This window comes from Staurois parvus, unplaced genomic scaffold (assembly GCF_062004578.1).
Source record: "Staurois parvus isolate SC_StPar_1 unplaced genomic scaffold, SC_StPar_1.0 ptg000636l, whole genome shotgun sequence".
NCBI classification, from domain to species: Eukaryota; Metazoa; Chordata; class Amphibia; order Anura; family Ranidae; genus Staurois; species Staurois parvus.
The window spans coordinates 2,535,709-2,551,568 of record NW_028318432.1 but is presented as its reverse complement, the minus strand read 5'-3'; the positions used below and the strand labels follow the sequence as shown (position 1 = coordinate 2,551,568).

The 15,860-nt window shown below is 40.4% G+C and overlaps 1 protein-coding gene across 1 annotated transcript in view; it reads right to left on the bottom strand.

Annotated features, from left to right (window-relative positions):
- MALRD1 (MAM and LDL receptor class A domain containing 1) overlaps nt 1-15,860 on the bottom strand; it is a 464,614-nt gene that overhangs the window by 138,538 nt on the left and 310,216 nt on the right. The window contains exon 26 of the mRNA XM_089693696.1: nt 11,990-12,170. Within this exon, the coding sequence (XP_089549822.1) occupies nt 11,990-12,170 (181 nt within the window). The remainder of the gene's footprint in view (nt 1-11,989; nt 12,171-15,860) is intronic.

Here is a 15,860-nt window from a genome sequence, read left to right as displayed (position 1 = left end):
AAGAGCCAGGTAAAGGTAAGCAAATGTCTACATCCAGCCCCAGACCCAAAGTTCGGAGACCACTTCTATAGTGTATAAAACCATGCAGATTACTTCACTATATCCATCTGTGCACTCAGAATGTCAAGAGAAGAAAAAAACAGGAACTAGGAACACAGGGTTTTCAATTAGTGGAGCCAGCCGAGTTACTCTTTACCTGATAACCTACACAACTAATATATATTAGATTTAGTAACGCTCTGACAAAGGCATTCTTCCATTTGCAATTAAAAATAAAAATAAAATTTCAAGTGTATATAAAATGCCAACATGCTGACTTTTTTATAAAGATGCAAATTTTCTCTTAAATTCCTTTTTTTTGTAATAAAAAGTAAGAAAGGAACCTTTCTCAGTATCATTTGCCTCATTGAGTTGCACATTTTGTACACAGGAAGTGTAGTTTTCAGTAGTGTTCACTTAGAATACAAGGTCAGGCAGATGTCAGGCGATGATTAAGACACTGGATGTTAGAAGGTATCTTCTCTCTGTTCATCAGATAGAGAGCAAGTCAAGCCAGTTTCAACTATTTAGACGTAATTCAACAACCTGAAGGTGAAATGAAATGAACAACGGTGGGATGGCTGCACCAATAATAAGCCCATTACTTGGGTGACCTTTGTGGTGACTGTGAAAGTCAGCTGGATTCGTTTGCTGAGTTTAAAGAAAAGCTACAGACAAAACATAAGTCAGTAATAAACCCCCCTTACAAATGGCTACATTGCTGTGTCTGCATTTGTGATTTTGGATGCATTGTCTGGGAGAAAGCCAATCATCCACATCAAATCTCAGGCTTTTAAAACCTCAAGGGCCTGTCTGCAACATTAAGGATTGTTTATGGCAAACCTTGCCATTGCAGGCAGGGTGATCTGAGCCAAAAGTAGGCATTTCACAATCCAAATGCTTGCTTGAGAGTTTTAGGATTCAGTAAAAAGACTTAATGTTTTCCTTTAAAGTGAACCTTTGCTTTGCCCATGCAGAACAAAGCAACAGGGTTACTTTAATGGTGCACCCGTCTTCTTCATATACTCCTCTCTACATGCTTCCCCATTACTTCACTCATTTGCTGGAAACCAAACCAAACAAAAGCATTACAGGCAAGACCTTGAGGTACTAGAACACTTTAAATGGAAGATTTTTCTAAGGTATCACTTCTAGCACCCCTTGATAAGCACGTTTCTGCACTGGGGACCTATGTACAAAAACGCTATTGCTAGAGGAGACCTCCATCCTAAGATCTGGCTACCCAATATGACCATTAGACCTAACAGGGAATCCTAGGACTGCTAGATACACATAGCTACTAGGGTCTCATCTCCTGTGATTTCCAACCTGGTTTCTCAGGAGGTCTGTCACTCATCCAGCTTTAAGGTCACTAGGCTACTGGATGCATAGTACAGAGAGAAGAGCTGTCTCTGCCAACACATTGGTCAACCAAACTCATCAGGAAACTACCGCCTCTCACTTATCCATATTCCACACAAGTTCTCCAGACATAGATCACCCACATTAATAGGCAAGGAAGAGAGTGACTCCATGTTCTTATTTTTCTTGCTTTACTGAACAGAGATTTGTAGAGTACAGCCTAATTAGTCATGCAGGAAACTTTATAAATACATGAAGAACACAGCATAACTTATTTGAACTTTTGGATTAGTTGCATAAAGCTCCATCCTCTACTTATAACAGTTCTTAAAATTTAGTTCTCCAGTTACCCTGGTCTCTCCCACTGAGGGGCAAAGAGATTTCTAGCATTACCCCAATGGTAAAGCTATAGTCCTCTGTACTACATGGTCTCTGCTGGTTAGGCTCTTGGATTTTCATGAGAGCCTATATTAGGAACACTGTCCTCTCTGTCTGCTCTTTCAACTCCACCACCAACAATCCTCACCAACTTCTCCCAACTCCTCTATTGATATACTGCTTACATAAACAGGGAGAACGCTAGTGACCAAACTGGAGACTACTGCTCAGCCCATTTAGGGGAACTACTGAAGGGTCCAACAAACTGATGAGTTAAAAGATTGTGGGTTCAAATGTGAGGAGCTCCAACAAGTAAAACATCAGTAAAACATCAATCCTTGAACAATGTCGATCCTTTAAATTTATTGCTTTGTCTTTTTTTGCTTATATAATCCAAATAATCCACCAAAGACCCAAATTAACTTATCTACCAATATAGAAACAAAGGGTTGAATTTACTAAGGGCAAGCAGACTGTTCAAGTGTAGTTGCAGTAGTTGTAGTTGTAGTTCATTTTCACCAGAGCTTAATGAATGTGGTAAACCCCTGTTGATTTCCATCATCCAATAATGTTCAAGTAAAAATTATGCTTTTTTTATTTTCCAAGTGTAAAGTGTAGATTCAGAGTACAACTGCACTTGAAAAGTACACAGACTGTTTGCCTTTAGTAAATACACCCCAATGTGTAGGTCAACATCTTGTCATTTAAAGTGATTGTAAAGGTTAAAATTTTTTTTTTAATAGTAAACAATAGAAACCCCAAACCTATTCTTTTGGGGTCCACCGCCAGCGATGTACAATCTTCTTCTCTGTCTGCCCCAATAGCAAAGCACTTGCTATGGGGGCTGATGTGCTGACTTGATCCAAAACTGGGCTGTGTGCATCTATAGCACTGTCCCTCACTCCCTTCTCTCAGAATTTGATTGACAGCAGCAGGAACCAATGACTCCTGCTTCTGCTAAGTCTCCCTTCAGAAAAGAGAAAAGGCAGAACAGCTGCTGCAGACGGACACAGTGCTGGATTGAGATTGGGCTCAGGTAAGTGTTTAAGGGGGGCTCGGGGGAGCAACTTTTGAAAGTTTTTTTTACCTTAATACAGAGAATGTTTTAAGGTAAAAAAAAAACTTTTTGCCTTTATAACCACGTTAAATAGCAAGATAACTCTTACTGTCCACAGACCCCCTCCTGTGGACACAGGCCCCCTCCATGTCCTTTTTTAACCATGTACGTACAATACATACAAAATATACTGTACATACAATATATGGACATTCACAGTCCTCCCGTGCAGGATCATTTTTTTGTGAACATTTTCTTTTGTTGTGCTTGTACACTGATGAATCGTTATCTCTTCCTTCTCTGCTCTGTACTTCCTCTGCTCCCTGGAGCTACTCTTGTCAGACAGTTCCTAATGGCTGCTTCTCACTGTATGCTCCTCTCTCTGCCTCTTATTAGATCAGTGCCCCCAAAGATTTCATTACTATTAGTCTTGTTCTTCTACACTTCCGTGGATTAACGACCCAAGGGAGAATAGATGGTGGTCTGGTTCAATAATGTACATGGTAAAAACACCTTTGTTGAAAAAAACTTAAGAAGACGAACAAGAAGAATATTAAGAAGAATATTCTTGTAGGACATTGTTGCTTAGTCTTCACACGTTCCCGGATATTCTTGGTTTATAAGGCATATGTTAAAGCTCTGCCATTATAATGAAGGACAGCTATAACATATTTTCAGTGCCTACACGGTTTGGATTACTGGAAGAAATTCTTCATGTGGTTTTCACAGTTTTACATGCTTCATGTTGTGCATTTTCATGAAGACATTTCATATACAGATGTTTAGATCTCTCCTTTTTGTGTCTGCCTGTATGGCAGGCAAGCATCCTACTGAAATAAAACAGAATACAGGAAAGGCCAACCAGAGATTGTATCACTAGTTGACTTATGAAGTCTTTGTAGACTGGACTCTTGCACGAGAGAAACAATAAACTGCACAATCACTACATTCCTACTAAACATCATGCACAACAATTAAATGTTAGCATGGTTCCAGTCATGTACATAATAAATAGAACATTAAACCTATTTGTCCCTTTTGTTTTCTCCGAGGTGAATTCTTCCTCTAGTACTGAGTTTTTCTCCAATATGCATGCATCTGCCACCAAATCCTCACTTTCCACCATCAAAATAGTCATGGGTCACTTCTGCAGGCACTGCTTTCCTTTGGACTCTTGCTGTGGTGACTGCACTCCAACCCACTCATTGCTCATTGCTCTCCCAACCCACCCCACCAGCTGCTTACTCCTAGACTCTAATGGTACAGTCTTGGTCCTATACTTCCTTATTCTGCTGCAGGCAACTGCTACACAGCTCATTGACTTCACACCACAATTCACTTCTTGTCTGAAAAGCCACTCTGCCATTCTATTACTGCTCTCTCCCCCAGACAAAAATACTGCTCCTCACACATTTTACTTACTTACTTACTCTACAGATCTCCTATACGTCCTCTCACAAATGCACACTCAGACTGGCAGTGCTAATTGTGCACTGCTTCCTTGCATTGCTCCCTGGCATCTCTTAGACCCCACCGGTTTTACTTTCCATTTCGTAAAGACTTCTGCATACTCATGTTCATTCTTACTTATATTTTGTTTCAGTAGTCTCTAAGTTACTGATCTGGAATGAATAAGCAAATCAGCAAAGTCAAAGTAAAATCCAATCTACTAACCTGTATATTTGTTATGGTCAGAGCCTCTGAAAGTACTGGAGCCATAGGCTCAGCATGACATACAGGCAATTGTCAATTTTAAAAAAAAGAGAGGTCAGCAGTGGCAGTCTGCATAATGCATACACGCCTTTCTTTAGCATGCTCTACCCATTCCATTTCCATGTCTTCTTTCAGAGTGTCCTCTCTTCCTGCTCACGTCCCCATCTACTGCTCATTTATATTTTAATGTCCTGCTCCTTTTACTACACTCTCTAGTTACTGCTCATCCCCATTATCTTCCCCATTTTTGTGAATACCTTCTCGATCACCTATCTTCTCCTCCTTACCAACAATCTTAAACCATCCTGAATCCCATATAGCTCCAGAACATGACTCCATGTCTTTGGTCCATGTCATCACCAATTTTCATATCAAAAAGAGTAAATTAGAGGCCTGGGATTTTTAATTGACACCAAGAATACAAACAGCTGGATTAAAATTCACAATATTTATTATTCCTTATTCTTAAAAGAAACAATCATTTACAAGTTATTAAAAAACAACAGTAGAAACTGTACATAGATTCAAAACCACCACATACATATAGTACAGTACATCTTCAGTGCTTAAAGTGTACAAAAAAACCCAAGTTGAAACATGATGGGGGTTTTTTTGTACACTTTAAGTATTGAAGATATGCTGTACTATATACAGTATATGGTGATTCTGAAAGTATGTACACTTTCTTTTGTTGCCTTTTATTATGTTACAGACTATTGTCTCTTTTAAGAAATTGTAATAATACATATTATGAATTTGAATCCAGTTGTTTGTATTTTTGGTCCCAATTAAAAATCCCAGGCCACTAATTTACCTTTTCGATACAACTATATAGGGATGTGGCACCTTCAAACTAGTTTGGTTCTAATTAAGACTTTTAATCACCATCAATCACCAGTGCTCTTGACTGCTCATACATGCCTCTCTCGACCTCTCCCCCACCTAAAAGACATGGAATCCTGTCTTAGCATGCTAGATATTTATTTCTGGGTCAGCAAATCAAAAAGAATTAATACCAAGACAAGAAAATGATAGAATTTAGTTTTATAATGAGGTTAACAATGGCACACCATATACAGAAATGGTTCCCTTCATTTCCTGACCATGATTTCCATACTGAAGCTAAACTTTGTATTTAAGGAAACGATCACTTTTACTTGAATTTATTTTTTTTTTAAAGTCCGCGATGGTGCAAAAAAATTAAAGACCCGGTAAGTGTACAAAAAACGTGCAAGTGTAAAACCCACAAAAAAAGTGCACTTAGGCGTGTGCTTTGTCCACCTCCCAAAGGGGTAGGACCTATACCCTGATCCTCCATGGTGCAAGCCCCTGACAGGGATAAGGCTTCCAACATGATCTGCGTAGCCAAAAGACTTTGCAGAAACCTTGCAGCTTGAGGACCGAGTGAGAAAAAAAAAACACACATAAGTGAAAATGACAAACAGTGGAGGAAAATAAATTTATCAATAAATATGTGGCTATGCAAGAGTGCACTGGCTAGGCCCTGAGGCCTGATAGCAAAAATTGCCCCAGACGTAGCCAAAAGGCTTAGCCCTAAAAGGCACAGAGCAGATAAACTGTTTGCAACTGTGACCATGTGCATTTTTCACTCATTGAGGTCCCACACCCAAGTGTTACTAGGAGCAACCCTGGGGCCACCACTCCCAAGGGGGCACAGCATTGCGAACTCTCTACCTCCCCAGCCCTTGGCCAGACAATGTAGACCCATTCAGATCAGGAGGAACTGGGCCCCTCCGGTTTTACCCATGGGAATTACTCCTGGGCGGGCCCCAACAGCCTGTGGGCGCATCGGTTTCTGTTCCAGCCAGTACTAGTCTTCAGAGCCTCCATCATACAGCCAGCCATTCTCACAAGAGGCAAGAATGATGGTGGAGACCCCTACTGGACACTGATAAGAACAGATACTACATTTGATCTTAGCCAAAATGCAAAGAAGCAAAGTGACAGTGCCTCTTTAAATACAGAGTCAGCAGATACAGAGGTAGAGTTTCTACACAATCCAGCAGCTCTCCTGACGTTTTATGGTTAAATTGCAGGACAAAATAAAGTGTGAAAACATCACTTTTGAAAGAAATACTTTTTAATATTAAAAAGACATTGTCAATTTGCCCATTTGTGGGAAATTAACAGTGCCTGCTGATAGTCCACCCTCCCAGCAAGCTATACGTATTAATCAGCACTCCCTCACCTTCCCTCTGTAGGATTCAACCTTTGGCAGAATTCAGTATCAGATGGTGTCAGACTGGATGATGCCAGTGCCTCTTCCATTACTTTGTTCTTTCCTGCAGTGCATACATAATATGTCAGGGTTACAACCGGCGGTGTAGTAACTGCCTGCTTTTTCCTGCTTACGGTAGGTGAAAAACGAAAGCCATCCTTACTTACGAATGTAGCCTTTTCTTGAGAGTGTTGCAAGGGAGGAATGTCTTGCCTTCATGATTCATAAAACATTTCCCTCTTTGATGAATGAATCAATATAACAAGTGATAATAGCACTCAGTTTGCCACTTTTAGCATGCAGAATCACAAATCACAGCTTGATGAATTAGTCCCGTATCAGAAAAAGTAGAATTAAAATAATAATAATCTTACTGTAAATGATTCAGGAAAGGTACGATAGGGATTATTTACACAAAGGTAGGGCTGAAATTAGAATATTCCTTTAAATGACAACTCTTAGCAACAATCAAAATTAACCAGTTGAAGTAGAACCGTAGGGAAAATGTAAAAATCACCATATTAGGATGCATGTATACTTTATAAAGTAAACTGCACCTTTCTGTTTGCGGCTTCTTCCTTTTTATATGGTAAAAACCTAGTGATCCTGCCAGCGATTGAGACTTACTCTGACTTACTTTGACAGGGTGACAGTACTAAATGCCCTGCAGTGAATTCACTGCAGTGTTGTTACCCTGTGCAACTATTATAGCCTTTAGGACTACAGGGCTGTGAGTTTAGGTACATCAAGGAACAGGGTTATCAGCATTGTCAGCCTTCTCATACTAATCAGTGCAGAACATGTCCAGGTCCTCTCCCAGCCTCACCTCTAGGTGTGGTGATTGACAGCTCACTTCACTGACAGATCAGTTACAGAGAAGAGTGAGCACGCCTGCAGAGCATCTAGGAAAAGTGACATCTGAACCCTTCCTGCTGGCTTGAGCAGTAAGAAGACTTCTTCTAAAAAACATTTTAGAAAGTCAAGTTGAAGGTATATAAAAATATAAAACTGTTTATTTATACACTATATTGCCAAAAGTATTGGGACGCCTGCCTTTACAGGCACATAAACTTTAATGGCATCCCAGTCTTAGTCCATAGGGTTCAATATTGAATTGATTTGGCCCACCCTTTGCAGGTATAACAGCTTCAACTCTTCTGGGAAGGCTGTCCACAAGGTTTAGGAGGGTGTCTATGGGAAGGTTTGACCATTCTTCCAGAAGCGCATTTGTGAGGTCAGGCACTGATGTCAGATGAGAAGGCTTGGCTTGCAGTCTCAGCTCTAATTCATCCCAAAGGTGTACTGTCCGGTTGAGGTCAGGAATCTCTGCAGGCCAGTCAAGTTCCACCACCCCAAACTCTCTCATCCATGTCTTTATGGGACTTGCTTTGTGCACTGGTGCGCAGTCATGCTAGAACAGGAAAGGGCCATCCCCAAACTGTTTCCACAAAGTTGGGAGCATGAAATTGTCCAAAATGTCTTGGAATGCTGACGCCTTAAGAGTTCCCTTCACTGGAACTAAGGGGCCAAGCCCAACCCCTGAAAAACAACTCCACACAATAATCCCCCTTCCACCAAACTTTACACTTGGCACAATGCAGTCAGGCAAGTACTGTTCTCCTGGCAACAGCCAAACCCAGACACGTCTATTGGATTGCCAGACAAAGAAGTGTGATTCATCACTCCAGAAAACAAGTCTCCACTGCTCTAGAGTCCAGTGGCGGTGTGCTTTACACCACTGCTTCTGACGCTTTGCATTGCATTTGGTGATGTAAGGCTTGGATGCAGCTGCTCCATTCCATGGAGCTCTCTACACACTGTTGTTGTGCTAGTCTGAAGGCCACATGAAGTTTGGAGGTCTTTAGCTATTGACTCTGCAGACAGTTGGCAACTTCTGCGCACTGTGCGCTGCAGCATGCACTGACCCTGCTCTGTCATTTTTTGTGGCCTACCACTTCGTGGCTGAGTTGCTGTTGTTCCCAGTTGTTTCAACTTTGTTATAATACCACTATCAGTTGAAAGTGGAATATTTAGTAGCAAGGAAATTTCATGGATGAACTTATTGCACAGGTGGCAACCCATTACAATACCAGGCTTGAATTCACTGAGAGCGACCCATTCATTCATACTTTTATGTTTGTAGAAGCAGTCTGTATGCCTAGGTGCTTGAATTTATATACCTGTGGCCATGGAGGTGATTGGAACACCTGAATCCAATGATTTGGAGGAGTGTCCCAATACTTTTGGCAATATAGTGTATGTGGGGTGGGGAAAGTGGTATGCCAGAAAAAAAATAGACAAAAAAACATAGACAGATATAAAATGAGTTCTATCTGAAAAAGACTGCAACTAAGCTAAAGTTAGGACATCCATTCAGTTTACCATTAATCTGAGTCTTGTAGCATATTTTTCTGTTCTTGGTGAGACAACATCCTCTTGTTATATGAGCGTGTTCTGTCCAAGTTCCTTCCATCTCTCCCATAATTAGCAAGGAAACCACAGTGATTAAAGCCAGACGTATCTAGCCTTCACCTTTGCAAGCTCAGGGACTGGAGTTCCTGTAACACTCCAACTATGCTCAAACAGAAGCCAGCCAACATGACTATGAGGCTCAACTGGTGAGTATGGATGGGCAATATGATTTTGGAAAAGTTGAGTTTTCTGTGAAATTATAATTTTTATCTTCAATGACATTTTATTGAAGTGGAAGCCCCTAATTTTGATCATTGCTCATTCGCTTATGCAAAAGTAACTTGAAAAATATCAACTCTTTTGTTTAGAAGGCTTGCTTTTTTGTGTGTGTGGGAATATTTAGGGAAGCTTAGGTAATTTAGTTTTGTGTTCTTTTTATTTGTATTTTTTCCACTTTTTGGGTATTTAATAATTGCTCTGTCACATTCATTTTTTTATTGTAATAATTATTTTACCTGCCTGTGTTCTCATTGTGAACAAAATAATATAATGAGGTTCTTGGGGGAGGTTGTGGCACACAAACAGTTCCAGGGTAAATAAAGAGAGCTTTTGTAATCCTCATAGGTCTCTTATATCCCAATGAATCTTAAAAAAAAACACATTAAGCTCTCCTTCCCCATTGACTCCAATGCATTTAAAAAGGGTGGATTTCACTAAAATCTCATAATTTTGACCGACATTTTGAAGAAATAAAAACTTTCATTTTTGCTCATTTCTAATGGTGAGATGTGTGGGTCAGTCATGATGTAATTCTTTTTTTCCCAGTTGGATATTTTATTTTATAGTTAAAGCAACAGAAGGTAAAGGCCATGAGCATGCTTGTTGTAGGAGTCAACAGGAACACGATAAATGGTTTGGAGCGCCATTAAGATAGAAAAAGTTAAAGGTGACTGGGTCCATCAGGTTCAACTTATAACTGAAAAATCATGATTTAATTTACTGACCCCTTTATTCATCAGTTGGACTAGAATGTATCTTTAAATCATTCTTTTGACATCACTGACGCAGAGGACAAGGGATGGTTATCAGCATGGAGTAATAGATAAATCTCTGCCTAGAAGAAAGTTGAGTTCTCTTTGCCAGTCTGGAGATGTTGCTTCCTTGTCAAGACAAGGTCACGTCAAGGCAAGTTCAGAGTAAGATGATGGATGGCGGCAGATACCAGACAACAGGGTGTATGTGCCATGTCAAGCTATACGCCTTACAGACACAAATACAAACATGCCGGGTGGCCTTACTAATCAATTTAGAGCATTTTTGCATTCTGGGCTTCGTGTCTTCTGTCACATAACTGCTTTGAACATCATCAGTTGACATGATGCTTGCAGAATCGCCAAGCACTAGGAAATCTGAACCTTGTACTTTCCAGATCTGGTCAGCGGTAAATCAAGTGTGTAGAATATTAAACATCAAAGTCTAATATCCCTCCAAGCGGCAATCAATTCCGACACAAATAGGATCATTTAATTTACTGAAGGAGGTGCTACATTTTGTCAATGAGTGACTTGCCTGCACAAGTGGCATCTTGAAGGCAGCTGCCATTTTTAAAGTCAGACTTAATCAGTGAACACAGATGAATATAGGTGAGCCATGCCATAAAAAGTTAAGTAAATATAAAACATTTTTATTGTAAAATTAAACAGCATGTGTTATGTTTTAGAGAACAGAAATCTTTGGAAATGATACTACTGGTATTTTTTTATGTAAAATATGAATTTTTTAATTGTTTTAATTAAATTAAAAACTATGACAAGTAATTACTTACAAAACAGGTTACACAGTCAGAACTCTTCATAGAAACACAGAAGAGTGAAGCACAAAAAGACCAAATGGTCCACAGGGTCTGCTCATTAAATTTGTATTTTTAATTTTTTTTGCTTTTTGTTCTTTTTCACTTTCTTTTCCTTTGATCGTTTTTGTTTTTTAACCTTTTTGTCTTAGTATAGATCTATGTTTGTCCCAAGCATGTTTACATTCACTTACTGCAGACTGATTCACTATCTCTTCTGCAAGGTTTAAGCATTAACTACTCTTTTGGTAAAAACCTCCAAAAATATCCAGCTATATTACAGCCAAATATTTTTGTTTTATGCTTTTTTTCAGATTTTTTATTCTGTCTGTGATCCTATTTGGGATATTTTCCTTCACTTCCTGTCTCTGTAACACCTGTACAAGACAAGGGGGGAGCTATCGTCACTGCATCAGAAAGGGACAGAAATAAACCCTTCCCCACTTTACTGAAAAAGTGTTTTCATTTTTTGCCTGTATCACCCTTGAAGAACCATCCCATTTCTGTCCTGACAATAAATAGTGACACAGATCGCAAAACAAAAATTAAACTAGGCCCCAACCCTTTCCTAATCATTTAGTGGACATTTATAGCCACCCCCCCCCGCACCAAATATATCCTTTTCTAAAAGTATATAGTATCCAGCCTTAGAAAATGAGCACAACACATTTTTGCTTTGGTCCAGTTCTTTGCAGTTCTCTGCATTTGGTTGCATTACATATTAAAGCCACAAAGAAAATCAACGAAAGACTGCCTTGGTCAGGTGTGATGATAATAGGTAGATATACATCAGGAAGCAGATAGATATAAAATGACTAAGCAGGTCTTATTCTGAATAAGTAGCCAGCCCAGAAGCCATGTGCAAATGACTGCCATTCTGCAGGTAGGCTGTATCTCTAGTTTCAAAGCACACAGGAGCATGCTTTGAATTGTTACTCACCTGGTGAGCAGTTGGTAAACTCAATGTCGTCAATGGCTGCTCCTCCACCAAAATTTTTTGTGCGTACTCCTTCAAAAATAACTTCAAAATGTCTCAGCTTCCCAAGGTGAATTGTTACTTCATTCCATTTGGCTTCTTGTTTCTCCGACTCTCCCCATACATTTTTCAGGCTAGTCTCTGTCTAAATAGAGGCCAAAATCAATGTTATATCACACCAGTAATTTAGTATGAAACAAAAAGATGTTAAAAGGGAGGAATATGCTGTACTTCCAGTGACTCATGTGATACAGTGTTTTGATACTACCATGGCATTGGTAGGAGATCAGTGGAAAAGTTAGGAGCAAAGATCATTTGTTAGTCAGCATCTTAGAACATCATAAAGCTGGCAACAGACAGTGAGATTTGCTTTGGATCTGTCAGATTAATCAATATACTAATAGCTGTGTATAGAGAAGGCCAACCTTGTTGGATGTTATATGAATTGATTGCTTATGTAAGTACTTACACTACACATTGGATGGTAAATTTATCTAAGGTGACAAATCTAATCTGAAAAAAAATGATCATTGTATCATCTGCATAAAAACGAATACTGAAATACCATTCTAAAGTGTTTATTCACTCAACAGCCTGTTTATTAGGTACACCTATTCAATTGCTTGGTAACACAAATTGCTAATCAGCCAATCATATGGCAGCAACTCAATGCATTTAGGCATCTAGACGTGGTGAAGACGACTTGCTGAAGTTCAAAACAAGCATCATAATGAGGAAGAAAGGGGATTTAGGTGACTTTGAACATAGCATGGTTGTTGGTGCCAGACAGGCTGGTCTGAGTATTTCAAAAACTGCTGATCTACTGGGATTTTCACATACCACCATCTCTAGGATTTACAGAGAATTGTCAAAAAAGAGAAAATATCCAGTGAGCAGTAGTGATGGGCTGAACACCCCTCCCCCCCCCAGTTCGGTTCGCGGTCGAGCATTCAAACCTAACGAAAGTTTGACCGCGATCTTCGAAGAGGGGACAATTTACTAAGCAGTATCTTACCACATCTGAGTATGTGGTAAGATATGGCACAGCTACTGAAATACCTCATGAGTTATATTATTAAGTCATGTGTTATTTTAGTAGTTAAAACATTCTTTCATGTTTCATCTGTCAACGGGGTTCCCAGCTGACAGCTGAATGTAAAAAGAACTGCCAGCAGTGCCCAGCAATTAAAAGAAAAATGTGTGGGGTCCCTCCCATCCATGCAAAAGTCATTTGGATCTGGTATGGATTTTAAGGGGAACCACCCACACCAAAATATCCACCAGACCCTTACTCGAGCATGCAGCCCAGCAGGTCAGGAAAGGGGGAGGATGAGCGAGTGCCCCCCCCCCAAACCACACCAAGTCACATGCCCTCAACATACGGGAGTGCTTTGGGGCAGGGGGGCTTCCCCCCCAAAGCATCTTGTCCCCATTTTGATGGGGGAATTGGCCTATTCCCCACAACCATGGCCGGTGGTTGTACGAGCCTGCAGGCAGGGGGCTTATCGGAATCTAGAAGCCCCCTTTAACAAGGGGGGCCCCAGATTCCTGCCCCACCGCATGTGAATGAGTATGGGGTACATGGTACCGCTATTCATTCACAACAAAAAAAAGTGTAATGCAAAAAAATGACTGTAGACAGTCTTTGACAAGTCATTTATTGAAAACAAAAATTTTAAAAAATGTCCCCTGAAGTACATCCAACGTTATTCACGATGCATGGCACCAACGCCAACCCGAAAGAAGGAAAAAAAAACATTCCACTCTCGAAGCTGGCTCCCACCACCTGACAGCTGCAGCGGGATGACAGTTCTTAAATACTGTGCTATCTCACAACCCAGAGCCTTATCTCACAAATACTTGTGATGTCATCATGCACTGTGATTGCCAAAGCATTGTACCTGAACTATGGTCAGGTGCATTGCTATGGCCAATCACAATGCACTGTCAAAGTGCAGTGCGTTGCGGAGTATGGTGGGTGAATAGCCCTCTGAAAGTCCTTACCGTTCATGTGTTTGTGGAACATCTGAAGGGCCAATGTTTGAGTCGAACTTATGTTTAACTTGAATATCATACCGAACACTAGTGAGCAGCAGTTGTGTGGACGAAAATGCCTTATTAATGTCAGAGAGCAGAGGAGAATGGGCAGACTGGTTTGAGATGACAGAAAGGCAACAGTAACTCAAATAACTACTCGTTACATACCAAGGTATGCAGAATACTATCTCTAAACATTCAGCACATAAAACCTTGAAGCAGAAGATCACACCTCTCACTCCTGTCAGCTAAGAACAGGAAAACCGAGGCTACATTTCACACAGACTCACCAAAATAGGACAATAGAAGATTGGAAAAACGTTGCCTGGTCTGATGAGTCTCTATTTCAGCTGCAACATTCAGCTGGTAGGGTCAGAATTTGGCTTGAACAACATGAAAGCATGGATCCAATCTGTCTTGTATCAACAGTTCAGGCTGGTGGTGGTGTAATGGTGTGGGGGATAATTTCTTGACACACTTTGAGCCCCTTAGTACCAACTGAGTATCGTTTAAATGGCATGGCCTACCTGAATATTGTTGCTGACCATATCCATCCTTCTATGATTACAGTAGTAGCCATCTTCTGATGGCTACTTCTAGCAGGATAATGCACCATGTCACAAAGCTCAGATCATCTTGAACATGAAAATAAGTTCACTGTACTCCAATGGCCTCCACAGTCACCAGATCTCAATCCAATAGAGCACCTTTGTGATGTGGTGGAATGGGAGATTTGCATCATGGATGCGCAGCCAACAAATCTGCAGCAACTGCGTGATGCTATCATGTCAATATGGACCAAAATCTGTTAGGAATGTTTCCAACACCTTATTGAATCTATGCCATGAACAATTAAGGCAGTTCTCAAGGAAAAAGGGAGTCCAACCCAGTACTAGCAAGGTGTACCTAAAAATGTGGCTAATGAGTGTATATTGCCATGGTATCTTTGTAATAGGCAACTCAGCTGTGTTCTACTAACCAGTCTGCTTTGCTATGATTTGCTCCCACATTTATATATAACTTACTAAGGGGAGTACAACTGGGGGAATCAATGGTGGAGAAGAATCTGGGAGTTCTGGTATATCACAAGCTTAATAATGGCATGCAATGCCAAGCTGCGGTTTCTAAAGCGAGCAAAATCCTTTCTTGTATTAAAAGAGGTATAGACTCCAGAGAGAGAGAGATATCATATTACCCCGGTACAAGTCATTAGTAACACCTCATCTGGAATATGCAGTTCAGTTTTGGGCACCAATTCACAAAAAGAACATTGGGGAACTGGAGAAAGTACAGTGAAGGGCAAACAAACTGATAAGAGGCATGGAGGAGCTCAGCTATGAGGAAAGATTAGAGGAACTGAATTTATTCTCTCTTGAGAAGAGGAGATTAAGGGGGGATATGATCAACATGTATAAATACATCAGTGGGTCATATAGTGAACTCGGTGTAGAGCTATTCACCCTGAGGTCATCACAGAGGACAAGGGGGCACTATTTATGTAAGGAGGAAAAGAAATTTAATCTCCAAACACGGAAAGGTTTCTTCACAGTGAGAGCTGTGAGAATGTGGAATAGACTCCCTCAAGAGTTGGTTCTGGCCAGCTCAGTGGATAGCTTTAAAAAAGGCTTGGATTCTTTCTTAGATACACAGAATATAACGGGACACTAATATTTATAGGTAAAGTTGATGCAGGGAAGAGCCTCTCGGGGGATCAGGAAGGAGTTTTTTTCCCTGTGGGAGCAAATTTCTTCATTCTTTGCTGTGTTTTTTTGCCTTCCTCTGGATCAACTGTGGGTAT